Genomic DNA, 23411 nt, shown 5'->3' with positions numbered 1-23411 from the left:
AATCAGGGATTCTATTGGTTGGAACAGAGCAATTGTTTGGACTGGCTATTTTCACTTATTAGCTAGCCACTGTTCTGTTGAGGTATGGTAAGAACTCTAGCATTTTGGTATTTTTTGTCATAATTACATTATGAAAAACATTACATAATGTCTTAATTTCTTAAAAATTCTAAATGTATATTTGCTGCTGCTTTGGGGTATGTACAGTTCTCTGTAAATTACTCTATATATCAAAACACTCATTGGAATGACATAATCAGTCCATTGCAATGTTTTAAATGAAGAGGTATTTAAAGTTTACATTATGTTAGATAGAGTGTTTTTGGCTGCTGGGTTTGCAGTGTTGAGATTACTGAATTCCAGGAGGCTGTCTGTGGCTGGGCCGCAATGCAGAAAGAGCTTATTGTGTTCTACTTAAATCCCTGCTGCTCAAAGTCACCATACTCGCCACTTGGAGTGTGTGTGATCGTGTGTGTGATCGTGTGTGTGATTGTGTGTGTGATGTGTGTGTGTGTGTGTGTGTGTGTGTGTGTGTGTGTGTGTGTGTGTGTGTGTGTGTGTGTGTGTGTGTGTGTGTGTGAAGTACCCGGGGTGACTGTTTGTGTTTCAAAATGTGAATGAATTGTATTCAAAGAACAATCCCTTCTCCAAACATCTCTTGTCTTTGACCTTGTACTATTCTGCTTCATGATGTGGCTATAGATTACATAGCACTGAGAGTCAGCACAGTTATATATACACACGCACACTGCAGTGTTATATTGTACATCTGAGAACACACACACAGTACACAGAGCTATATATATCCATCCACACATACATACATAGAATATGATGACTGTGCATATTGTTCTAATAATATTAAACATTGCCACAAGTACAAATTACCACTTCTTTCATTCCTGCTGTCACCTTATTCAGTCTGCAAGATAAAAGATCTGACCTTGTGTGAATGTGTGTTTGTGTTAACAGAAATTCATTGAATTTGAAGACGCTTTGGAGGCAGAGAAGAAGGAGCTGCAGTCCATGGTTGAGACTTTAGAGTTACAATCAAAACAGATGGAACTGAAGACAAAGAACTATGCTGACCAGAGTGAGTCCGACTGATGTTTTTACTCAAGCTCAGGCATGCATTTTACACAAGTAGACTTTTGAGTGCCTTGCTTTATGAAAACATATATGAATACACATAGAGTATGTGTTTTACCTCTATAGTTTCTCGTCTGGAAGAGCGAGAATCAGACATGAAGAAAGAGTATAATGCTCTTCACCAGCGCCATACAGAGGTTAGTGAAACTCCCAAAACACATTCAAAACACCTATTAACGAAGTCTCAGACATGTCAACATATATGGGTGTAGCTTTAATTTCAGGCACTTTTATGTCCCAGGAGTTGGTTTTTAACTAAAAAACGAACAAATGTTAGTCAAATTTGACTTTTTATTTAAAGATCTCAACTGTCTTGGAAATGTTATTCCATGATTTATATTTGCTGATTTTCAAATGCCTTAAATTTACAGTTTTGTCCCAGAGCCAGACTTTCAATCTTAAAATATGATAATCCAGCAAACAAATATTGTACATTTTAATATATATATATATATATATATATATATATATATATATATATATATATATATATAATATACAATATACAGTTTTAAAACGGTTGTAATCTAAAGAAATAATTAAATGAACTTAAACCATTTCAATATTGTGTGAAAATGATTTGTATAGATTTTTACACATTTCTGGTGTCATTTCTATCATGATCAACAGTCTTTTCCCTAATCAAGTGTTTTCAAAATTTAACCCCACAGAGTCGAAGTCAGTCTGGGATTGCATTATAAGTATATATGTATGTATATATGTTTATTAATTTTTTATTAATTTTCATGTATTGTAATTTTCTCTAGATGATACAGACATATGTGGAACACATTGAACGGTCCAAGATGCAACAGGCAAGCAGCAACCAGTCAGAGTCCAAAGGCTGCGGACGAACGTGAGTAACTTGTCAGATGTGTGTGTTTATAATTACCACAATATAGCCATTCCAAGCTCTTGCGTAAAGGTGAATGATGGAATGTGCATGTGGGATTTATTTCCTAAAATGTTGCATATTACTTTCATGTTGTGAAATATTGTTTTATGGGTAACAAGTTGAAAAATTCCCCTAAAATTCTGTGAATCTTGAAAAATTTCAGTTGTGAATTAAATAACCCATATTCACTGAAACATTTTAAGTGTTAATATTAACTTTATAAGAACTAGTGATGCACTGATGTATCAGCCACCAATATTTATCGGCCAATTATTGACCAAATTAAAACCATCAGCAAAATGGTTTTAAGGATAAAATGCTGATATGAAAAAACTTACCTATAAATGATAAGTTAAAATCATTCAAAACGCTTTGAAACCAGCAAACACTGACTTCTTAGACACTAGTATGGTATCCATTAAGGCTAATCGATTGAAAAAGATTGAAAAAGATTGATTGAGTTAAGATTGAAATGACAAAATGGTCTAGCATGATTACTAAACCCTGAAAGTTTAAAAATAGACCTTTTTCACACTCTTAGAAAAAAATCTACTATTACATTTGAATGTTCTTTTTTCTCGGCATGGAGTTCTCAATGACAGCACGCCTCACGAACGAGCACGCGCAGTCGGTGCTCAAGTGCCCGCTCTCTTGCCCGGCACAGTGGTTCCTCTAAAACAGTTCCAGAGGCTCCTGGGGCATATGGCATCCGCGGTCGTGCTGCTCGGGTTGATGCATATGAGACCGCTTCAGCACCGGCTTCAGGCTCGAGTTCCGAGATGGGCATGGCGCCAGGGCACATACCGTGTGTTAATCACCCCTTCCTGCCATCAGACTTTCAACTCTTGGACAGACCTCTGTTTTCTGTGGACTGGAGTCCCTCTACAGCAGGTGTCCAGATGTGTCGTGGTCACCACAGACGCCTCTCAACTGGGTTGTGGCGCCGTGTGCAATGGGCACGCAGTGGCTGGCTCCTGGATAGGGCCCCGGCTGCATTGGCACATCAACAGCCTAGAGTTGCCTGCGGAGGTTTCTCCCACTGATTCGGGCAAGCACGTCTTGATCCATTCTGACAGCACCGCGCCGGTAGAGTACATAAATCGCCAAGGCGGCTTGCGCTCTCGTCATATGTCACAACTCGCCCGACATCTCCTCCTTTGGAGTCAACAGCTACTCAGGTCGGTGCATGCCACTCATATCCCCGGCAGCCTCTACACGACAGTGGACGCACTGGCGTGACAGGTTCCTCCCCGGCCAAGCCTGTTCCCCTCCTGGGATCTCTCAGTGGTCCTCTAGGGCCTTCAGAGACCCCCCTCCGAGCTGCTTGACTCAGATGAGCTCAAGGCCCTCTCCTTGAAGACGGCCCTCCTGATAGCGCTAGCTTCCATCTGTGATCGTTTGTTTTCAAGTTTCCGTCATTTTTAATGCTGCGTTAGTACATAACATAACAATTGTTTATGCTTAACCAGATGTTCTGCCCACATCACCAGTAAAGCATCATGGGACTCAGGATTGTGGTTAGACTGCATTCAGCCATTCAGTCAGCACTTCAGTCAGCTTTGTGTAAGCAAGCGGCACCCTCTAGCAGTCTGGATGGCATTATCTATTATCCATTATACTGCAATAGAACTTAAAAAGCCTTTTTTAACTTTTTATTTTTCCATGATGTGGGTGGCATGTTGTAGAACTGCCCAACATATGCATAATATGAATTTGTGATGTTGTACTATATGCAGTACAAACATTTAAAAAGTGTGTTTTGTTGTTTTGATCTGCAAAAACAGTTGCAGTTGAATACAAAATGATTTTTTACATCAATCATCATGCTTTGATATTTAATGATTTTTCAATATTTTTTTATCTTCTTTTTATATTTTGGCTTGTCATGTGTTCAACAGATCCAATATATGTTCAATGGAAATTATTTATTTTTAGAATAATACAAATATTTTGTACTTCTTTTAAAACATAAATTCTGAGCAAAACAGTGATCTGATGACAAAATAAAGTAAGTGGCAAAATACTGCTATCGACTAATAGGTTTTTGTTAAAATTTGTATCTGCCAAAAATGTTCATAATGGTGGATCCCTAACTAGTATTCTCTTATTTACTGTTCTGATACTTGTATTAGGCTGTAGATGATGCAAAATGGCTCATTATTGGAACAGTTGGAGATGCTGTTGCTAGGCACTGGGTGATGATGCTCAGTGACAGTTTGTCATGTCTTGCTTAGTCAGAGCTAGTTGTGTCTGGCTTAGACTCACACCCAATTTTTTACATAACTGCACATATTCCATTCCATTTTCATTTCAATAGAAAGTCAGTAGATTTGAATGTGTATACACATTTCATAAATATACTTAAAGGAATATTCGAGGTTCAGTGCTAGCTAAACTAACACTTCAGATGCTGTCAACCACCATAGAACATTTTGTAATTGACTCAAAATATGCTGTAAATATTACATTATTAATTGATCAAGTAAGGACAGGCAGTGCAGTTTAAATAGCTTTTGAATGGGTCTTAAATACATCTTATGGATTGAATTGGAGTCTAATAGGAGTTTAAACTTGTAATTCAGTATCTGAGCTGAATGAGATTGCAGTGCAACTGAGTTCTCATTTACCCACAGAATATTACTAATTGGTTTGTAAAATAATATTTCACTGTTAAATATGATGGTAACACTTTACAATAAGGTTCTGTTTGTTAATGTAGAAGGTATTGTGAACTAAAATTCAACCATATTTTTAAAACATTTATTATTCTTAATGTTAATGAGTGTGTGGCAGGGTGGAGGGCGGGGCCGGGTCGTGATCATACACACCCGGTCCCTTATCAGGCAAATTAAGCCTCCGAGATGGATAAAGGCCGATGACAGACGGTGGTGAGATGAGAGAGAGATAGGTTACAGACATGTCCGTCATGTGTGTGTTTGTCTTCTCTAATGGCCCGACGAGATCGATTCCAATTCTGTCGCATGGTCCTCGATCACTCCTCCACCCTCTCAGGCGGACGACAGCCGCTTCTCCCCTGGCGGACCGGAGTCAGACTCACGACCCCCGGCGGTCAGAACACCCCTCCGTATTCTCTGCGACTCGTGGGGACACTCCTTCGCCCCTGGCAGCGCCCTACCGCTCCAGGCGGTCGGGGAACTCTTCCCTCTTCCCCTCGCGGACGGCGGTCTTCCTCTGACCCCTCCGCGTTTCTGGGGGATGGCAGGGCTCTCCTCCGCCCCTGGCAGCAGCTCCATCGCTCCAGGCGGTCGGGGAGTCCAGTCCCCACTCGCCTGGCGGACGGCGGCCGTTCACCGTGTCCGGGCAGTCCGTTTACTCCCTCCCCTGGTGGATGGCAGCGGCGCTCTCCTGGGTGGACGGCAGTGTCGAGGACTCTGCGATGGGCATCCCTCCTCCTTCCCGGGTTTCGGCACCAGTGTAAAGCAGTTAATGGAAAGGAGGAGGCGAGAACCGGCTTGACAATATAAATAATAGTTTTAATGATAAACTTAAAAGACAAACACACACATGACGGACATGTCCGTAAACTATCTCTCTCTCCGCCCTGCCACAGAGTGAAAATGCAATTGTTCATTGTGCATTGTATTAGTTTATATTAAAACTAACATTAACCAAGATTAACAAATGCTGTAAAAGTGCATTGTTAGTTCGTGTTAACTAATGTAGTTGACTAATGTTAACAAATGCAACCTTATTGTGAAGTGTTACCAATATGATTTATAAAAATTTAAAATCTAGTTAAAGTTATAACCTTTTAAACACATTCCCTCATCATTATTATTGTGCTTGATCAATTCGTTCTTTGCCATTTTATCATGTTTTCACTACCAACATGAGCTAATGACATGAATTCCATCTGTTTGTCAGTAATTTTTAACACAGTTTATAGATATAATGTATGTTCTCTGTAGGTATAGTGTGACTGTTATGTGTATGAGTGGATGTGTGTGTTCACTTTCTTTTTGTCTCTTTCTTTCTGTGCTTGTGCCGCTGTGTGTGTTTCTGAAGTCAACGACACACCTGGAGGAAAAGGTAAAAATTCCCCAGAATCTCTGACAGTCCTCCAATCCATTTTTCTCCTTTTACTTCTATAAGAAATTATTCTGAATTTTATCTCCCGCTCCATGCAAAAACCCTGCCCAATTTAGCAGTCTTAGAGTCAGAGACTGAGAAACCTATACCTCTTTCTCCTCTGTTGGTTTGTGTCTTTGTGTATATTCACCCTGTCCACAGAGTTTGAGTGTCCATTTTGGTGTGCCAGTGTTGGGTTAGTTTAATGTGGAAAATATTAACCTTCTCTCTCTCTCTCCCTCCCTGCAGTAAAACAGACCGACCCCCATCACTGAGCTTGTTTCCTGGTGGAGATGGCATGGTACGTTGGGATCCTGGGGGGGCTAGAATAGTTCTGTCAGATGTCTGGTATTCCAGTGATCTCAGCAGACGTGGTTATGGCTCTGGCTACCAGGTGTAACAGAATGAATTCATCCCCATAAGTTCTAGGGGAGGAGTCATGATAATCATCATTCTGTCAGCCACTCCCCCTTATGCCTGCATGTGTCAAGGTCTGGGCAATGGGTGGGTGTTTGCTGGACACCAAGCAGGCCTACAAGGGTCCATGATTTTGGTTTGGGCATTCATTCTTGGCTTTGTTTTGACATTTGTTTTTAATGGATTCAACAATCAAACATTTTGTTGTCTTATTTTAGCCATCTGATATGAACAGATGTGTTCTAAACAAGCTTATTTAATAATAATGTAATGACATCAAACCCACATGAAGCATCTGTCAGCTGTATACAAGTAACAAGAAACATCTGTTCTTTAGAGGAAGAGAAGAAATGTTATTCTTCACTTCTATTTTTCCAAGTGCCTCAAGACACATGAGGATGTGTAAGGCAGTTTGAGTTACATTCTGTTTGACAAAGGTTTTTATCTATGGCACTTTTCATTTCAGAGTTTTTTGTCCCAAATTTAAAATCTTCATAATGGAAGGATAAAGTGAATCTGCACTTTAATCTTTGTAAATGTAGACATTTATGGGTTAGCCTTTTTCTGAGAAGATCTTTTTTTTTCTGATCATGACTTGCGAAAAATTGTAAATAATTAATATGTTTCGTAAGTGTAATTTTACATTACATTTTTATAAATATAATTTTTTAATATAACATATTATATATATATATATATATATTAGTTTTGTTTATTATGCTTTAAAAAATTATATTTTGTTTTATATGTTATATATTATTTATATTATATATTTATACATACTTGTATAAATTTAGGTATTTGTTTTGTTGAAAACAATTACAACCCCAATTCCAAAAAGTTGGGACAGTATGAAAAATGCTAATTATATTCACCCTTTGCTATATTGAAAGCACTACAACTACACATTATATTGTTTTTCCTTGTGAAATTCATTGTTTTTTGAAAATGTATACTCATTTCAAATCAGATGATTGCAACACGCTCCAAAGAAATATAGACAGTCAAGGGTTTACCACTGTGAAACATCACCATTTAATCTAATAACACTTATTTAGCATTGGGGCATTGAAGATGCAAGTTTGTTAAGTTTAGAAAGTGGAATTTTCCTCCATTCATCCATTATGTTGGTCTTTAGCTGCACAATTGTACAGGGTCTTCGTTGCTGTATGGTGTGCTTCATAATGCGCCACACATTCTCAGTTGGTGACAGGTCAGGACTGCTTACACATCCATGCACTTTAAATCTGGGCAGTATGTGGTTTCAAGTTGTCCTGTTGAGAAATGAAGGGACATCCCTGTACAGACAGCATCTGGATGGTTGAAAATGTTGCTCCAAAATATTTGGTGTTCTCACAGATGTGCTAGTTACCCATGTCATGGGCACTGACACACTCCTGGCCCATACAGACACTGGCTTTTGGACCTGATACTAATAACAGCTTGGGTGGTCCTTTTCCTCTTTGGCCCGGATAACACGACGGCTGTGTTTTTCAAAAACGTTTTTAAATGTGGACTCAAAAAACAGTTCCACTGTTCTACTTTCCATCTAAGATGAGACAGAGCCCAGAGAAGTTAGCAGCGCTTCAGGACAGTGTTGATGCAGTGGCGAGTGGTATTGACTAACAAAGTTTTACCCAAGTTTTAAGTTATCCCAAGCCCATGTTCATTATATCCATTACAGATGAATGCCGTTTTTTTAAGACAGTGACATCTAAGGGATCAGAGATCATGCGCATTCAGAAGTGGTTCCTTGAATCTTTCTCAACGTTTTTGGAGTGTTAGATTACTGTACATAAAAAAACATAACAAATGAACAATGAAATTCACAAGGAAAAACATCATAATGTGTAGTTGTAGTGCTTTCAATATAGCAAAGGGTGAATATATTTTATTAGCATTTTTCATACTCCCAACTTTCTCGGAAATGAGGTTTGAATGGGGTTAAAACGTTCTTTAACTCTTCAGGGAATGAGGAAGTGGGAGATGGCACTCTCAGTCCAAATAACTTTTTATTAACAAAGATTTTCGCATTTCAGCGAACGAACGGACAGAGAATTTGGTTCTCTCTCCCTTCTGAGCTTGTTGTCTCCCCTTTTATCTCCCCAACGCCGCTCACTGAAACACAGAACAGCTGGTAGGGAAATTATACACAGGTCACGAGTCCTTACAATTAATTTCTCCCGGCCTCGCTCTCCATTCACAAACCAGCGCTTGGCCATGCCCCCGCTTCCACTGGGTTGTAGAACATTACCAACTGTACTGGTTTTGAAGATGATGAATATTGTGGAAATGTATATGAATGCAAAAACACATTTATTAAGATATGTTTGTGTGTGATATTTTAATCTCTCTGTTTTAAGGAGGATGGCTCAGATTCAGACTCTGTTGCAGCCACGCCCAGCAGCACAGGCAGCAAATCAAACACTCCCACTTCGTCTGTTCCCTCTGCAACAGTTACCCCTCTAAATGATGGGCTGGTGTCTGTTGGAGAGTTTGACATGTCCCGGGGGCGGGGCCGCAAGAATGCAAAACGTCTTAGCAGAAACATGGAGGTCCAGGTCTCTCAGGAAACCAGGAACGTCAGCATTGGTGAGAGAAAGAGAGTAACTAGAAAATGTCATTCAATTGAATAAAAGGAATAAAAAAAATCCCCTGGAAACCCTGTCAGGAAAAAGCAGACAATCGCATTCCATACAAAGAAACAAGTATGTTCTAACATTTCATGTTTTGAAAAACATATTGATCTGAAAATTCCAACATCAATAAAATCCAACATATTTTCAGATGACATTTCAAATATGTCATATTCGTCATTTAAATTTGGACAAAACAATGTATGTGTTTGTGTGTGTGCGTGTGTAGGTATGGGCAGTAGTGATGAGTGGTCAGAGTTTCAGGAAATTATAGATTCAACACCAGAGCTGGACATGTGCTTGGACCCTCGAATCTACGGAGGAGGAAACAGGTAAACAGATACACATCATACAATCCTCTCAAACACTCAATACACACAGAACACAAACAATAAACTATATAAAAACTTGCTTTATTCTAATTTAATATTGCACAATCATTAGAAAAGGGCCATCAAATTTAAAGTAATGTTTTACATTAAATAGAGTAAATTTAGGTAAATTTTGTCAATGTCATCTCAGTGTGTAAAAGTGACCCAATTTACTTGAATTACTAAAAAAATACTTTCGAGAAATTTTTTTTTCAAGTAGTGCAGTATAAAGTGGATTCAGCATCATTCAAGTAAGGAAGTGAAAAAAGTGACACAAATAATTACAGAAAAATCTTTACTCTTTGAAGTCCTTCTCAGGGCATTGTGAATGAGGCATTCGGCATCAACACAGACTCTCTGTACCACGAGATTAAAGACGCCAAATCTGACATAATTGGAGATGTGGACGCAGGAGCAGAACTTCTCGGTAAGACAGTTGGAATCATACATTTTTATTGAACATTTTACCTCTGACATTAAAGGAATAGTTCCCCCCAAAATGAAAATGTTGCCATCATTTACTCACCCTCATGTTGTTTCAAACTATTTCTTTCCTCCGTGGAACACAAATGTGATGTTAGGCAGAATTTGTGGGACTAATAGCCTTGGTCACCATTCACTTTCATTGTATGGAAAAAAGATGCAATGACAGCGAATAGCCACATTCCCACCTACAGTTATGGTAATTTACTCTAACAAACTAATTCTAGATGAGAACTCTTAAGATGAATGGGACTTTTTCACCCTTGCATTCACACTCACAAAAGTAACCACCGTAGTGATGTCATATAGTATCCAACATTTCTGATGTTGTTCTGATGAACAACAACAAAATCAACAACACCGATTGAGGATGCCAGGATCGGAGCTACACTTTTGTTAGGGCTGTTTTACACAAACTTTGGCTGTATTGCAGAAAAGTTCTAGTCCTGGGAAAAAAACGGGCTTTAGTCCCTGCAGTGGGAAAGGGCCTAGAAGTGACTGAGGTTGTTAGTCCCTAATATCTGCCTAACGTCTTAATTTATTTTCCACGGTTTTGGGTCATACAAGTTTGGGTGAGTAAATGATGCAGCCTTTTATGGACAGTTTCTTAGAAATACAGGGGTTACCATGTTTCAAATGTAACCTACTCATGATTTTTCATTGACTTTTTCACATTTAAGCATCATAGCTAAGTGTATGTTGGCTTAGGGGCTGTATGGCTTTTGATCTTTGCACTTTCAGCAGCATGCTCTTTGCCAGGGTACCCACACTGCAGGATATATTCCCAAAGCAAGGTCTTTTGCTTGCTTCATTGCTTCATCTCCACACATTTTGGTCTGATCAAGTGAAATTGTTTTATTTATTTGTTGTCCTGTTTATTTAGAATATTTCCAGTTATTCATTTCAGTGGTTTTCTAATTTTTTTGTTTCATTATCAAGGTAGAGCTTCAGTTGATTTGTTTATCTCAGTGTGAAGGTGGATCTTTCTTTTGATTGGCCGTCTCACTCACTGACCCTTGACCCCTCTCTGTGTTTCCTTCCTGTGTGTGCTTCTCTCGTCCATGCCCCTAGGGGAATTCTCAGGTGTGTATCTGATCTGATTGGTTGGTATTTTTTTATTTTTCTTTCTTTTTTGCTCCATACTCTTCTTGACCTTTGCATGGATTTAAAATTGACAAATGAATGTAGCACAGTTTAGAAAACAGAATTAGTCACATTACTTTAAAGACCACTATATTCAATTATAATAATACATAGTATTATTGATCTGCTGTGTCAGAACAAAACAGGGAACACTTGGAAATAACACTTGGATAACTAAATAACTAAAACACATACAAAGTAAAATAAAAACAAAAAGAAGATATTAATGGCAACATTTAAAAAATGTGAGTTGCTATTTTATTTATTAATGGCTAATTCTTTTTTAAATGTTCCATTTAAATGCTGGTACGTGTCTAAATAAAAAAATATAATTACTATAATTAATTACTATATATAACATAATAGTTAGAGTTGAAGAAATGTTTTTGATAGTTTTACTTTATGTTAGTGTTTTAGCAAATGAGTGCGTATATGTGTGTGTGATTAAAATGTATTTGTCTCCTATATCTAACATGTGCCTATCCATCTGTTTTCCTCTCTTCTTCTCTCAATCTCTATTGACCACCATTATCTCTCTCTTTTAATATTCTCTTCTGTCTTAACATTTAAACCTTATTCCTCCTCTCCTGTTTTTCATACATCTCCACTATCTTGCATCTCTCCATCCCCCTGTTTCCTCCTCGACTCTCTATTTCAGTCCGGGATGATTTCTTTGGTAAGGTTCATGGCCTTGTTTTTCCCTCATGTAGCTTTCAACAGAACATTGTGACAATTTACTGTGATGTCATTAACTTAGTTAAGCTTTGGTGAGATGTTCTCCTGTGCTTCTGCTGTTCTAACCCTATTAACTAAGGCTGCTCAGTGCTTTGCTTCAGATGCTTTAATGCTCATAATTATACTTTTTGTTTTTCTTCATTAAAGTCTTGAGTCAATGTAAATGTTTACAAATCCACTGACAAAGTAAGACTGTGCCCCTTAGAGTTCCCTTACACGAACCCTCAACAAGTAATTACATAATGTTGCTATCATGGACTGATTCCCCTGAAAAATCTACTACTAAAAATGTGTAACATTTCTTTGTGATTGTTGTGTAATTTTGAACAATCAATGGAACTTCCTCTTAGTATGGTCACATAAGACTTGAAAACAGTTCATGGTAGTCTGTGATCTGACTAATAGTGTGTATCTCACAGGAATGGGGAAAGAGGTGGAAAATCTACTAACAGAGAACAAACAGCTACTGGAGACCAAGTAAGGCATAGAGAGTGCTTATTTAAATGTGCGTACAACTATGCATCTCTGTGTATTTGCACATGTACATTATATACAGTATGCCTCTGCGTATATTGATGGAGTGATGTGCCGTGTATAGGAATGCCCTGAACATTGTAAAGAATGACCTAATTGCAAAGGTGGATGAGCTATCGAGCGAACAGGAAGTTCTTCGGGAAGAGCTGGAGACAGTGAAACAGTCCAAGATCAAAGTGGACCAGAGAGTTAAAGAACTAGAGGAAGAACTAAAGAGGTACAACCTGTGTCTGTAACTTTAAACACTAGCAATTATGTGCTTGTATTTGTTTCCTATGAATTTATAGACACATGTAAAGATGGGTGCGTAGCTACATGGATATTTGTAATCACCATTAATTCACTAACCCCTGATTATACACTTATATCCCCCAGACTTCTAATTGATGTGTGTTTTTATATCTTGAAAACGTTTGTTTACTCATCTGCAATATGCAATATGTAATTTCTGTGACAGTACTCCACTTTGAGTCTGTATTTCTCTTTAATTAAAGATTGAGAGCTGAAGCATTAGGAGCATCTCAGGACTCTAAAGATGAGGGTGGAGAGGACGTAAGTACAATATTTTATTCACATTTCAAACACTATGGTAGGGCTAGGCAATCAAACAATCGCAATATTGATTTAAAAAAAACTTTGATATCGATGATAAATTTGAGAGTAATTTTCTATATTTAGGCTATGTTCTACATCTAGACAATCAAGTTTGTTTTGCTAAAAACTAGAGCTGTCAATCGATTAAAATTTGTAATCGAATTAATTACATGATGTCCAGATTAATTAATTCCGATTAATCGCATTTAATCGCATATACAAATATTTGCTGAGAAAGCCCTCATATAATAATAATTAAATATATATTGATGACATTATACATAGTTATCTTTAAATATTTAAAAAATAATATATATAAATAAAAAATATTCATATAATTAAAATGCATTATATTCTTGTGGCAGAAGAGTTGATCAGTGATAAGACATTAGAAATACAATGTATTGTTTACTACCATATTATTGAACATAAGTCAATCATTGGCATACAGTTCACAGCAAACCATTTCACAAGTGAATTTGTCAATCAGTTCGAGATTTATTATGAGGGTAAGGACCCGTCAATGTACACCTGCATCAGACATGATTGTGTAGCGTCTCGGGTGCGTTGCGTCATAAACATAAACTATTTAGGTCACTGTGTCAAGTTAAATATAATTTAATACTTATAACACATGTAGTGGTCTAAAGCACATTACTGGTAATCTGGTAATCAGAAAGTCGCTGGTTCGATCCCCACAGCCACCACCATTGTGTCCTTGAGCAAGGCACTTAACTCCAGGTTGCTCCGGGGGGATTGTCCCTGTAATAAGTGCTCTGTAAGTCGCTTTGGATAAAAGCGTCTGCCATATGCATAAATGTAAATATAAATAACACATCTTGAGATTCCTTCGAATCGAATTTGCACTCCAACAACTGTTTTGAATGCAAGAACGTAACGCATGTTTTTTTTGTGCTGTCTGCTGGATGGTTGTTTTCTTCACTGTGCAAACTGCACGTTGCCCATACAGCTGAAATTTCAATTACTGCCCTCTGGAGTATACAGGTGGTACTACAAGCTTGCATTTCTCAGAAATGTTCCTTATTACGGTCCGGTGTCATTGCGATTAATTGCGTAAAAAATTGTACGCGTTATTTTTAATAAAATTAATCGCACTGAATTAACGCGTTAAATCGACAGCCGATAAAAACATAAGTAGTTCGGCAAAGTTATACACACAACAATCTAACTGAATCACAGTAATGGAATAAGGTGGTTAGGAAATATTAGCTGGCTAACAGCAGAGCTGGGGAGTAATGGAATACGTGTCCATATTATCCATAGCACTGTCACATCTGCTAATTTTTTGTTACAGGCAAAAAAAAATGTCTTTCAGTGGACGTGAAAACTTCTAGACTACAAACATTTCGTAATGTGCTGGTTGTCGGAAACTTTAAAATTAATGACCATGAGGAAAGTCAAAGTCTGCTGAAGACAATGAAATTGTGTCGAAAAGAGGTCACACACCTTATGTAGGATTAAATCTTAAACTGAGTATTTTTGAACTTCAAATTAAATGATAGCTTACTCTGTGAACAAACAAGTTATGTTTACATTCATTCTTGAGGTCTACCAAACATGTGGAATGCATTTCCTTCCTCATTAATGGAATGAAATATATATAGCAATAATTATTGATATTGAACTATATGAAAAAAACAATCATTTGCATGTTTGTGCCATTTGCACTGAAATACAATGCATCAAATTAGTGTAACTGTTAAGTGAATTTACCCCTTAATGTCTCAAATAACCCCACTACATCCACTTGCTGCTTTTTTTAAATATCATTAATATCATTAATATAATTTATAAAAAATATTTTACATGAAAATATTAAATTGCCAATAACATCTGTAATTCTTGCTGTGTTGTGCTCTAACGATTTTCTATTTAAAATATTACAGTCAATAAAGCTTAAATCTTCTTATCACAATGCTTCAATAGCCTCTTATTTCATGCTGTGTAATGTACTAACCTCTGCTCCACCGCTGCTGTGTTTTGTGGTGCTTCTCTGTTCTGTGTGGCTCTATGGTTCAGTACTCATCTCCGCTGCAGGATGATGTTACCATGACGCAGAGGCGACGGTTCACGCGTGTAGAGATGGCACGTGTACTGATGGAGCGGAACCAGTACAAGGAGAGACTGATGGAGCTTCAGGAAGCTGTGCGTTGGACCGAGATGATCAGGTGAGTAAGATGCTGTTACTAACATGAAAACATAATCACGTCCAAACCTAATCATATCCACATACTTATGATCTCTTTTTTACACATACACATGGTTGCATCTAAGCATTCATAAACAGTAACACATCTAAATGACTACATATCTGGTCAATAGGGGTATAAACATTAATTCAAACATTGAAATTCAATGCATCCAAAAAACTATTTTCAATTGTAAAAATCCATCAAATCCAGATCCCCTCAGAGTGGATGCTTTCAATTGTTCCTCACATTACATTTGTGTTTGCATTTTTTTATTATTATTTATTTTAACTTCTAGGCCTGGAAAGGTAATAAAAGTCATGGAAATTTCTATAGTGAATGTGCATTTTTCTAGTTACGCTCAAATCTAAAACTTTGTGAGGGCAATCTCTTGTTAAAAAATATACTTATCCCGTAATAACGAATGACTGTCATGGACAAGTAATAGAAATTAATTTGTCAAAGGATGTGGGACCTCTGATTATGAATCTTTACCTAAATAATTTAATTAAATTAATCTTGACCTCAGCTTTGACTGCATAGATTGTGGAGTGTTTTTGCTGCACAGCCACAGACCTGGACGAGCTCACAGATACTGTGACATCATATATCAGTAGCTATGAGGATATGTGCATCCCTACTTGGACAATATTATTATTCAGTAACGATGAACCATGGTTTACAGGAAAACTCAGACAGCTTTTTCATGCCAAAGAGGATGCTTACAGAAGTGGGGATAAAATCTTGTACAGCCAGGCCAGAAACACACTGACCAAAGAAATCAGAGTGGCTAAAAGGAGCTACTCTGAAAAGATGAAAAAAAAAACCAGTTTTCAGCCAACAATCCTGCATCTGTGTGGAAAGACCTGAAAAGCATTACCAAGGATAAGTCAACTTCCCCTCACTCTAGAATAAACAAATGGCTGATGAACTGAATGTGTTTTACTTCAGGTTTGAAAAGCCCAGTCTTACACCCCTCCCCCATCCTGATCTTCACTTCACACACACTCCAACACCTCCTGGAACCCCCCTCCTGCTACTCAACCTGCACTTATGGTCTTTGAGGAGGATGTGTGCCTGGTCTTCCAGAAACAAAAGACTAGGAAAGCTTCAGGCCCAGTGTCTCTCCTGCCTGTATGAAAGTCTGCGCTGACCAACTGGCCCCCATCTTCACACAGATCTTTAGTAGATCGTTGGAGCAGTGGGAAGTTCCCTGCTGGTTCAAACACTCTACCATCATTCCAGTCCCCAAAAAAAGCCAAAATCACAGTACTTAATGTCTACATCATTAAGTTATCTTAGAGACTGGTTTTGCCTACCTGAAGGACATCACTGGACCCCTGCTAGACCCCCTGCAGTTTGCTTACTCAGCAAACAGGTCTGTGGATGATGCTGTCAACATAGGACTGCATTATATCCTGCAACACCTCGACAGACCTGGGACTTATGCAAGGATCCTATTTTTTGGAGTTCAGTTCAGCCTTCAATACCATCATACTTGATCTTTTCTCAAACAAACTGACCCAGCTCTCCGTGCCAATCACAATCTGTAGGTGGTTCAACACCTTTCTGACAGAAAGGCTGCAGCTAGTGAGACGGGAAAATCACATCCGGGACCCTCACTATTAGCATTGGTGGTCCTCATGGATACGTTCTCTCTCCACTGCTCTCTTCCCTTTACACGTAATGACAGCACTACAAAGGATCCCTCTGTCAAGCTCTTGAAGATTGCAGATGACACCATGGTCATTGGCCCCATCTGTGACTGTGACAAGTCTGCATACTTGACACAGGCTGTCTCTGCTGTGCCCAACTCTGATAGGGATGTGGATTGGGGGTGAAAAAGAAAGTCTCAGCTTTCTAATGTTATAATTATTATGTTTCTATGAACTCTAAAGATCACTGAGAGAGCTCGCTATATGCAGCGTAGCCATTACCATAATTAGTCACCACATTAAGAAGCTTCAAAAAAACATTTATTGTTTGAATTTGGTGATAACATGGTTTACAAACTAAAAATAAATATATAATTAAACTCAAAACAGTCAAAAAAGTTTTTTAAACATCTTACTTTTTAGAATTTATGACAACTGTGAGGTTATCCTAATTTTAAGATGTTATTTAAGACGTTATTTAAGAAACAAAATTGTGAATTTGAATGCTTCTTAAGTTTTTTCTTAAGAACAATCATAAGAAAAAAGATAACTTTCTTAAGAAGTTTATTTGGGAATACTAAATATTCGTAACTTTTTTTAAAAGTTACAAATCAAGAAGATAATGGTAGTTAAGAAGAAATTTCTTCTTAAGGACGTTTCGTGAATCCGGCCCTGGGCTCTACCATCTCTCAGGACCTGAAGTGGGACACCCACATAGACTCCATTGTGATTCTGATTTCAGATTCTGATTTAAGTAAAGAATCATAATCTAATCAAATAATTGTCATAGCAAATGTCAAGTCATTTTTATTTGTATAGCGCTTTTCACAACACATGATTTCAAAGCAGCTTTACAGAAAATTATGCTTTAACAGAAAAAGCTGTAATATAGTAATGTCTTATAGTCTTAGAGTCTTAGAGTAATAGTGAGGTTTAAAAAAACATGGTTGTAAATTGCACCTTAAAATAAATTATAGGAAATATTTATATTTAGACCCCCCCGGGGAGAAAGCTAAGGCAACTGTGGCAAGGAACACAAAACTTATAAGATGTTGGTTAATGGAGAAATAACCTTGGGGAAAACCAGGCTCACTCTGTGGGGGCCAGTTCTCCTCTCGCTAAACAGCATGAATATAATGCCAATATTAGTTATTTAATGTTTAAATAAAAAGATTTTGTATTAACCGTAAGATATATGGCTAGTCTTTGAATTTACCTTCTTAATTAACTGCGGAAGTGCAAAAAGATGTACTGTCTTTTGTTATTTGGCTGATGTTATTTAGCATTAATTTGTCATCACAGACTTTCATCTTCTCTTTGTCCATTTCAATTTCACAGAGCTTCTCGGGAAAGCCCTCCACTACCAGAGAAGAAGAAATCTATTATCTGGCAGTTGTGAGTATTACAGCTGGAGTTTTTGACATTTTGACCATATAGCATTGTTTAAAATGTTAAATCAGTATGAAAGAAAAGATATTGACACACTGTTTATATGTCTTAATTACATTGGTACTGATATTAGAAAATTGGCTAGGTACACTGGATAACTACATTATCAGTTTATATTATCTTTATTGCTGATTTGAGGTGTATACATTTCAAAAGCATACTTGTAGATTGTTAGTAGATTAGTAGATTGTTTGTTTATCTACTAATAGATTTCAAACCCCTTTTTCTTTCTCCAGCTTTGCACGTCTTTTCAGTTCATCTGCGAGCCCTCCTCCAGTGAAACGGCCTTACACCAGTGTCAATATCCACTATAAGTCTCCATCTCCTGCTGGCTACAACCAGAGACGCTCTCAAACCATGTGCCAGATTTCCACCTCCAACTGCATACTGGAGTTCCTGCCTGAAGAGTGAGAATAAGCACTCTCATACCTTTCTGTCTCTATGTCCCATATGTCCTCATATCCATGTTTGTTCCTCTCTGTTTTCCCACGTTTATTCTCTCTCTTTTCTCGGCTTGGGCAAGCGACTCCCTCTAAATGCTGTGTGCTAATGCTGTATTTGACTGTTAGCTGTTTTACAATGACACATACACACAATCACAGATATATTTAGTTTTCTAAATGGTGAAATACCATAGACGTCTATTGTTTGTATATAAAGCTAATTATCAGGCTGTCAATTTTTTTTTGTTTTTCTAAGTTTAAAACTAAATTGAACTTGACGTCCTAAAAAAACCTGCAATGTTTATTACACGGCACTTCCAATGTGAGACACTCCAAAAGCAGCATGTGTATAAAGACTGATGCATGTGTATATAGACGCATCCTTATAAAAGCCCTTATTATAATAATGTTTGATAAAATTAATATAATTCATTTGATTAAAATTTTTATTTGATTGACAGCTCTACTATTTATTACTACCCAGAAAAATAACTTTTTGCAGTATTTGCTTTATTGTTCCATATGTTGCCAAAGGAAGATTTAGCTCACTTTTGGGGACAGTTTTGTATAGTATTTTGGAACTGATTAATGTGTACCTTGAATGCGTGTCTGCCAAATGAGTAAATACAGATATTTTATGATTTCATTACATTTTAATAATCAGAACATCTTAAAAATACTAGTTCATGAAAAAACAGATATTACTGATGAAGGCATATGTCTGATGGGCTTGCTTCAAAACATATGTGAAATATAACACTTCACATTTAACGTCGTTCTGTCTGTCTGTCTTTTTTGTCTGTGGCATTACTTTTTGGCCTTGGCTGGCTGGCTGGTTGTCTCGCTCTTTCGCTGACTGCTCCCTCTCTCTTTCTCTGTCCTGTAGACTGCCAAGTAATGGTATTGCGTCTCTCCTCAGTGATTCAGCACTCTGTACTCGCAGAGAGCAGCGTCGAGAACAATACCGGCAGGTACGTGAGCACATGCGCAGGAAGGATGGCCCAATGCAGACCTGCGGCTGGAGTGTCCCACCCCGATTCAAACAGGTATCTGCCCTTATGTTGACCCCTGACCTCTGCCAGCAATACATCTCCAGACTAAAATATATGGGGTTCTTATTTTCTTTTTGTTACAATAGCAATACAAATAATTATTATAATTTTTTTTTTTTTTCAAAAACAATCACTAGTAAATCACAATTTATTTACATGATAAAGAAATTGAGTTTTGAAATCGGAAGTATCAATATTTAAAGATCGATAGGCCCATCCCAAGAACAGGTTGGATGGGATGCCCACCACAAGAGAAGTAATAAAGCCTACTAAAGGAAGAAATTGCTAAATTAATATGCAAGATGTTCCCAATACATACATATAAGAATGGGTGTGTCTTAATTTAGACCCTCCGAAAAAAAGGGGATGGTCCTTTGATTCATGTTGGATGATGAAATAAAATGGTTTGTTGAGGATGTGTGAGATGTTTAAGACTATCATTAGCTATTATAATCCCAGTGCAATAGCAAACATTTGAATTCTTGGTAAATGTGCGTATTACAAAAGTAAAATCCTTGCCTAGACTGTTTGATTGTATCTGCCATTGTTTGGCAATTGCACACTGGTTATTCTGGAATAGTTTTTTTCAGATTTGTTTTTACATGGGAATAGTTAAGTGGTCCGTGTTTTGCTGATTTCTGGGGGACAACAGTGTGTGTTAGTGTTGCCATGGTGACCGTGTGTTAGTAAGGGATGCCGTGGTGACAGTGTCGGCGTGGCTCTAACTGTGATCTCCCACAGAATGGCTCCCAGGTGGACAGCACTCAAGATGCCACAGCAAAGAGGACGCAGGCAAGTCTGAGCAGCAGAGGACCAGCATGCACTTCTCCCACTCTGTCCCTTTAAATCCTGGCCCTAACTCGACTCAGGCTCAGTCAGCAAATCATTGCATAGATGCAGCAGAAAATTGCTATAGCATTAAATGCCTTTGCTAAGTTGAAAGCATGTTCAGGAATTATAACAATTGATGCTGTGATCATGCTTCTGAATTAAAAAGCACTGAGCATGACTTATGGTAGCATTCATGCTCACTATACTGGCAAGAAAAGTATGTGGAATAAGTTGGTTTTCTGCATTAATTGGTCATAAAATATGATCTCAAATTCATTAGTCACAAGTATAGACAAACAACAGTGTGCTTAAGCTAATAACACTCAATCAATTATAATCATTTATGTCTTAATTGAACACATCCCATTAAACATTCACAGTACTGTGAAAAAGTAAGTGAGCCCCTAGGCTAAACTTCAACAAAAGCTAATTGGAGTCAGGATTTGGACATTTTATTTTGTGGATTGATGAAACTAAGGATGAATTGTTTGGGAAGAACCCATAGCACTACGTATGGTTAAAAAGGGCACCGCATTCCAACATGAAAATATCTCGTAATGAGGAAGCATCATGATTTGGGGCTGCTTCAGGGCCTGGACCGCTTGCCATCATCGAGGAAAAATTAATTCCCAAGTTTATCAAGATACCCAACAGGATAATGTCAGGGTGGTTGTGCACCAGCTGAAGCTCAGTAGAAGTTGGGTGATGCAGCAGGACAATGACCCTAAACATCGAAGTAAATCTACTACAGAATGGCTTAAAAAAAGGAAATTCCCCTTTTGGAGTGACCCAGGCAGACCCCAGACCTTAACCCAATAGATATGCTGTGGAATAATCTCTAGAGAGCCGTTCACACCAGACATCACATTTTATGACCAATTAATGCAGAAAACCAGCTAATTTCAAAGTGTCCACATACTTTTTCTTACCACTATATGTGTTGCTAGCACCACCAAGCTCACACAAAAAGAGGAAGCATTTAGTGTATTTTACACATTTGGCCAACTTCACTGTTAAGCCTGCTATACACTGTTGGGTTTTCACAGTAATTTAAGCTTATTGCTTGTCAGACTGTACGATATTAACGCATTGATATCGCCATGGCACACTGTGCGACGTTACTTTATCACATCGTAAAATTACATTTACACATCGTAGCCGAATGTGGTCCCAATAGTCCTGATCAGTGAACGTGACTCACGTTACGGGATTGTTTTGCAGAATTGAAGCGAAACGGCGAGATTTGCCTGTCCCGGAGAAGCTTTCTTTTCCTGGCATTTCCGTTACTCCAGTCCCATTCCATCACGAGCATAGGCTAGCACATCAAAACAAAGATGGATTTTGTCAAATAAGCCTATAATAAGACAGCCTGATCACAAATACAAAAAATTAAAGATGATTAGAATGAACGTGAGTGCGGGAGGTAGCCTACAGCAATGATGAGCTTATACAAGCTTATTCATTGAGGAAATAAAAAACTTGTGGCCCAAAAAATGACAAACTTCTTCATTCACGTATGTGAAAACAAAAAAGGTGGGTTATAGTACGTCTTTCTCCTCTTTTAGATTAGTAAACTATCGGCCATGCAAAAAAAGTCAAATAGGCTGATAAAATATCTCGCTTGCAAATTTCCTATGGATAATGCACAAACATGACATAGATTCCTATAATTTCTATAAATTATTAGAACTTTTTTTTATTTGATAATATTGGAGTAGTGTGAATCTTAAAGGTGCTATATGCAATATTTTTACTGTTCATAAAATTACCATAATATGTCATTAGAGAATTAAGAAACATGCTAAGTTGAAATACTGGCTTCTTCGATAACAATGCTACATCCAGTATATTCTTATTTGAAGTTTCCATTCCAGCCAGAATTTCTGTTTATGTTTTGGCCTGTGTGATCCCGCCCACTGTCCACTCACCAATAGTATTTCGACACCGCCGGGTTGCCAGATTTAAACAAGTTTGCAGGTAAACAACACAGAGTGCTGCTGGATCAGGAAAAATCCACACGAGCTGGTTTATAATTTGCAAACAATAAAAGCATTGCAAAAATATACATTAGCTGATCAATTTACAGTGTTAAAGCTCGTCAGTTGACATTTTCAGTTCGCTCGTTCCTGTTGCGTGTCCTTATTCTGGCAACCTGCATACCCTTCGTGTCTGGGGCAGAGCAGACTACTCTCTGATATTTTAAATTTGGACTGCAGTACCCATTTAAACCGCTTGTTGTCAATCTCACATATAGCACCTTTAACTAAAAAAGTTGACAGATGTTTAAAGTACATTTATTCAAAGTAAAATAGTAATTAAAATGAAGTTGTAAAGAAAATGCATGATACATGTAAAGGAAAAAAACTTGCTAAGCAATTGCAATTTTTTAATTTTGTAAGCTCTGTATATACATGTATTTAATTCAAGGAATAATTATTTCATACTGCTGAATTGTTATACCGTTCTCCAAGTATTGTCTTATTTATGTATTAAATCTTTTGATATAATAAGAAAAGAAGAAAAAACATTGATAGAGCTTGAGTAGTGATACATGGGTACAAATGTTTCTATGGTGCAGACGCGGAACATGTTTCTTTGGGGTGCGAGAGAGGAGCGGAATATCTCATCTGGCTGTCGTAATAGCAGTCACACTATACGTCTGTGATGCTCAATTTCAGACACTGCCAGAACTTCGTCGGAGGATGAAGATCATTACAAATACTAT

General features: G+C 37.7%; 1 protein-coding gene across 13 annotated transcripts in view; it reads left to right on the top strand.

The window, feature by feature from the left end:
• mapk8ip3 (mitogen-activated protein kinase 8 interacting protein 3) overlaps window positions 1-23411 on the top strand; it is a 56392-nt gene that overhangs the window by 18958 nt on the left and 14023 nt on the right. For 3 of the 13 annotated variants that reach the window (XM_052139125.1, XM_052139120.1, XM_052139119.1), the window contains 18 exons: window positions 973-1093; window positions 1216-1286; window positions 1917-2005; window positions 6071-6094; window positions 6383-6434; window positions 8914-9142; window positions 9416-9518; window positions 9866-9984; window positions 11112-11123; window positions 11842-11859; window positions 12338-12395; window positions 12517-12669; window positions 12947-13004; window positions 15087-15235; window positions 18250-18306; window positions 18597-18767; window positions 19690-19849; window positions 20597-20647. In XM_052139125.1, the coding sequence (XP_051995085.1) occupies window positions 973-1093; window positions 1216-1286; window positions 1917-2005; window positions 6071-6094; window positions 6383-6434; window positions 8914-9142; window positions 9416-9518; window positions 9866-9984; window positions 11112-11123; window positions 11842-11859; window positions 12338-12395; window positions 12517-12669; window positions 12947-13004; window positions 15087-15235; window positions 18250-18306; window positions 18597-18767; window positions 19690-19849; window positions 20597-20647 (1695 nt within the window). The remainder of the gene's footprint in view (window positions 1-972; window positions 1094-1215; window positions 1287-1916; window positions 2006-6070; window positions 6095-6382; window positions 6435-8913; window positions 9143-9415; window positions 9519-9865; window positions 9985-11111; window positions 11124-11841; window positions 11860-12337; window positions 12396-12516; window positions 12670-12946; window positions 13005-15086; window positions 15236-18249; window positions 18307-18596; window positions 18768-19689; window positions 19850-20596; window positions 20648-23411) is intronic. The other 10 variants (XM_052139129.1, XM_052139126.1, XM_052139121.1 and 7 more) reach the window with 9 other exon arrangements.

Source organism: Xyrauchen texanus, chromosome 12, assembly GCF_025860055.1.
Source record: "Xyrauchen texanus isolate HMW12.3.18 chromosome 12, RBS_HiC_50CHRs, whole genome shotgun sequence".
NCBI classification, from domain to species: Eukaryota; Metazoa; Chordata; class Actinopteri; order Cypriniformes; family Catostomidae; genus Xyrauchen; species Xyrauchen texanus.
This window is presented reverse-complemented; position numbering and strand designations above follow the sequence as displayed.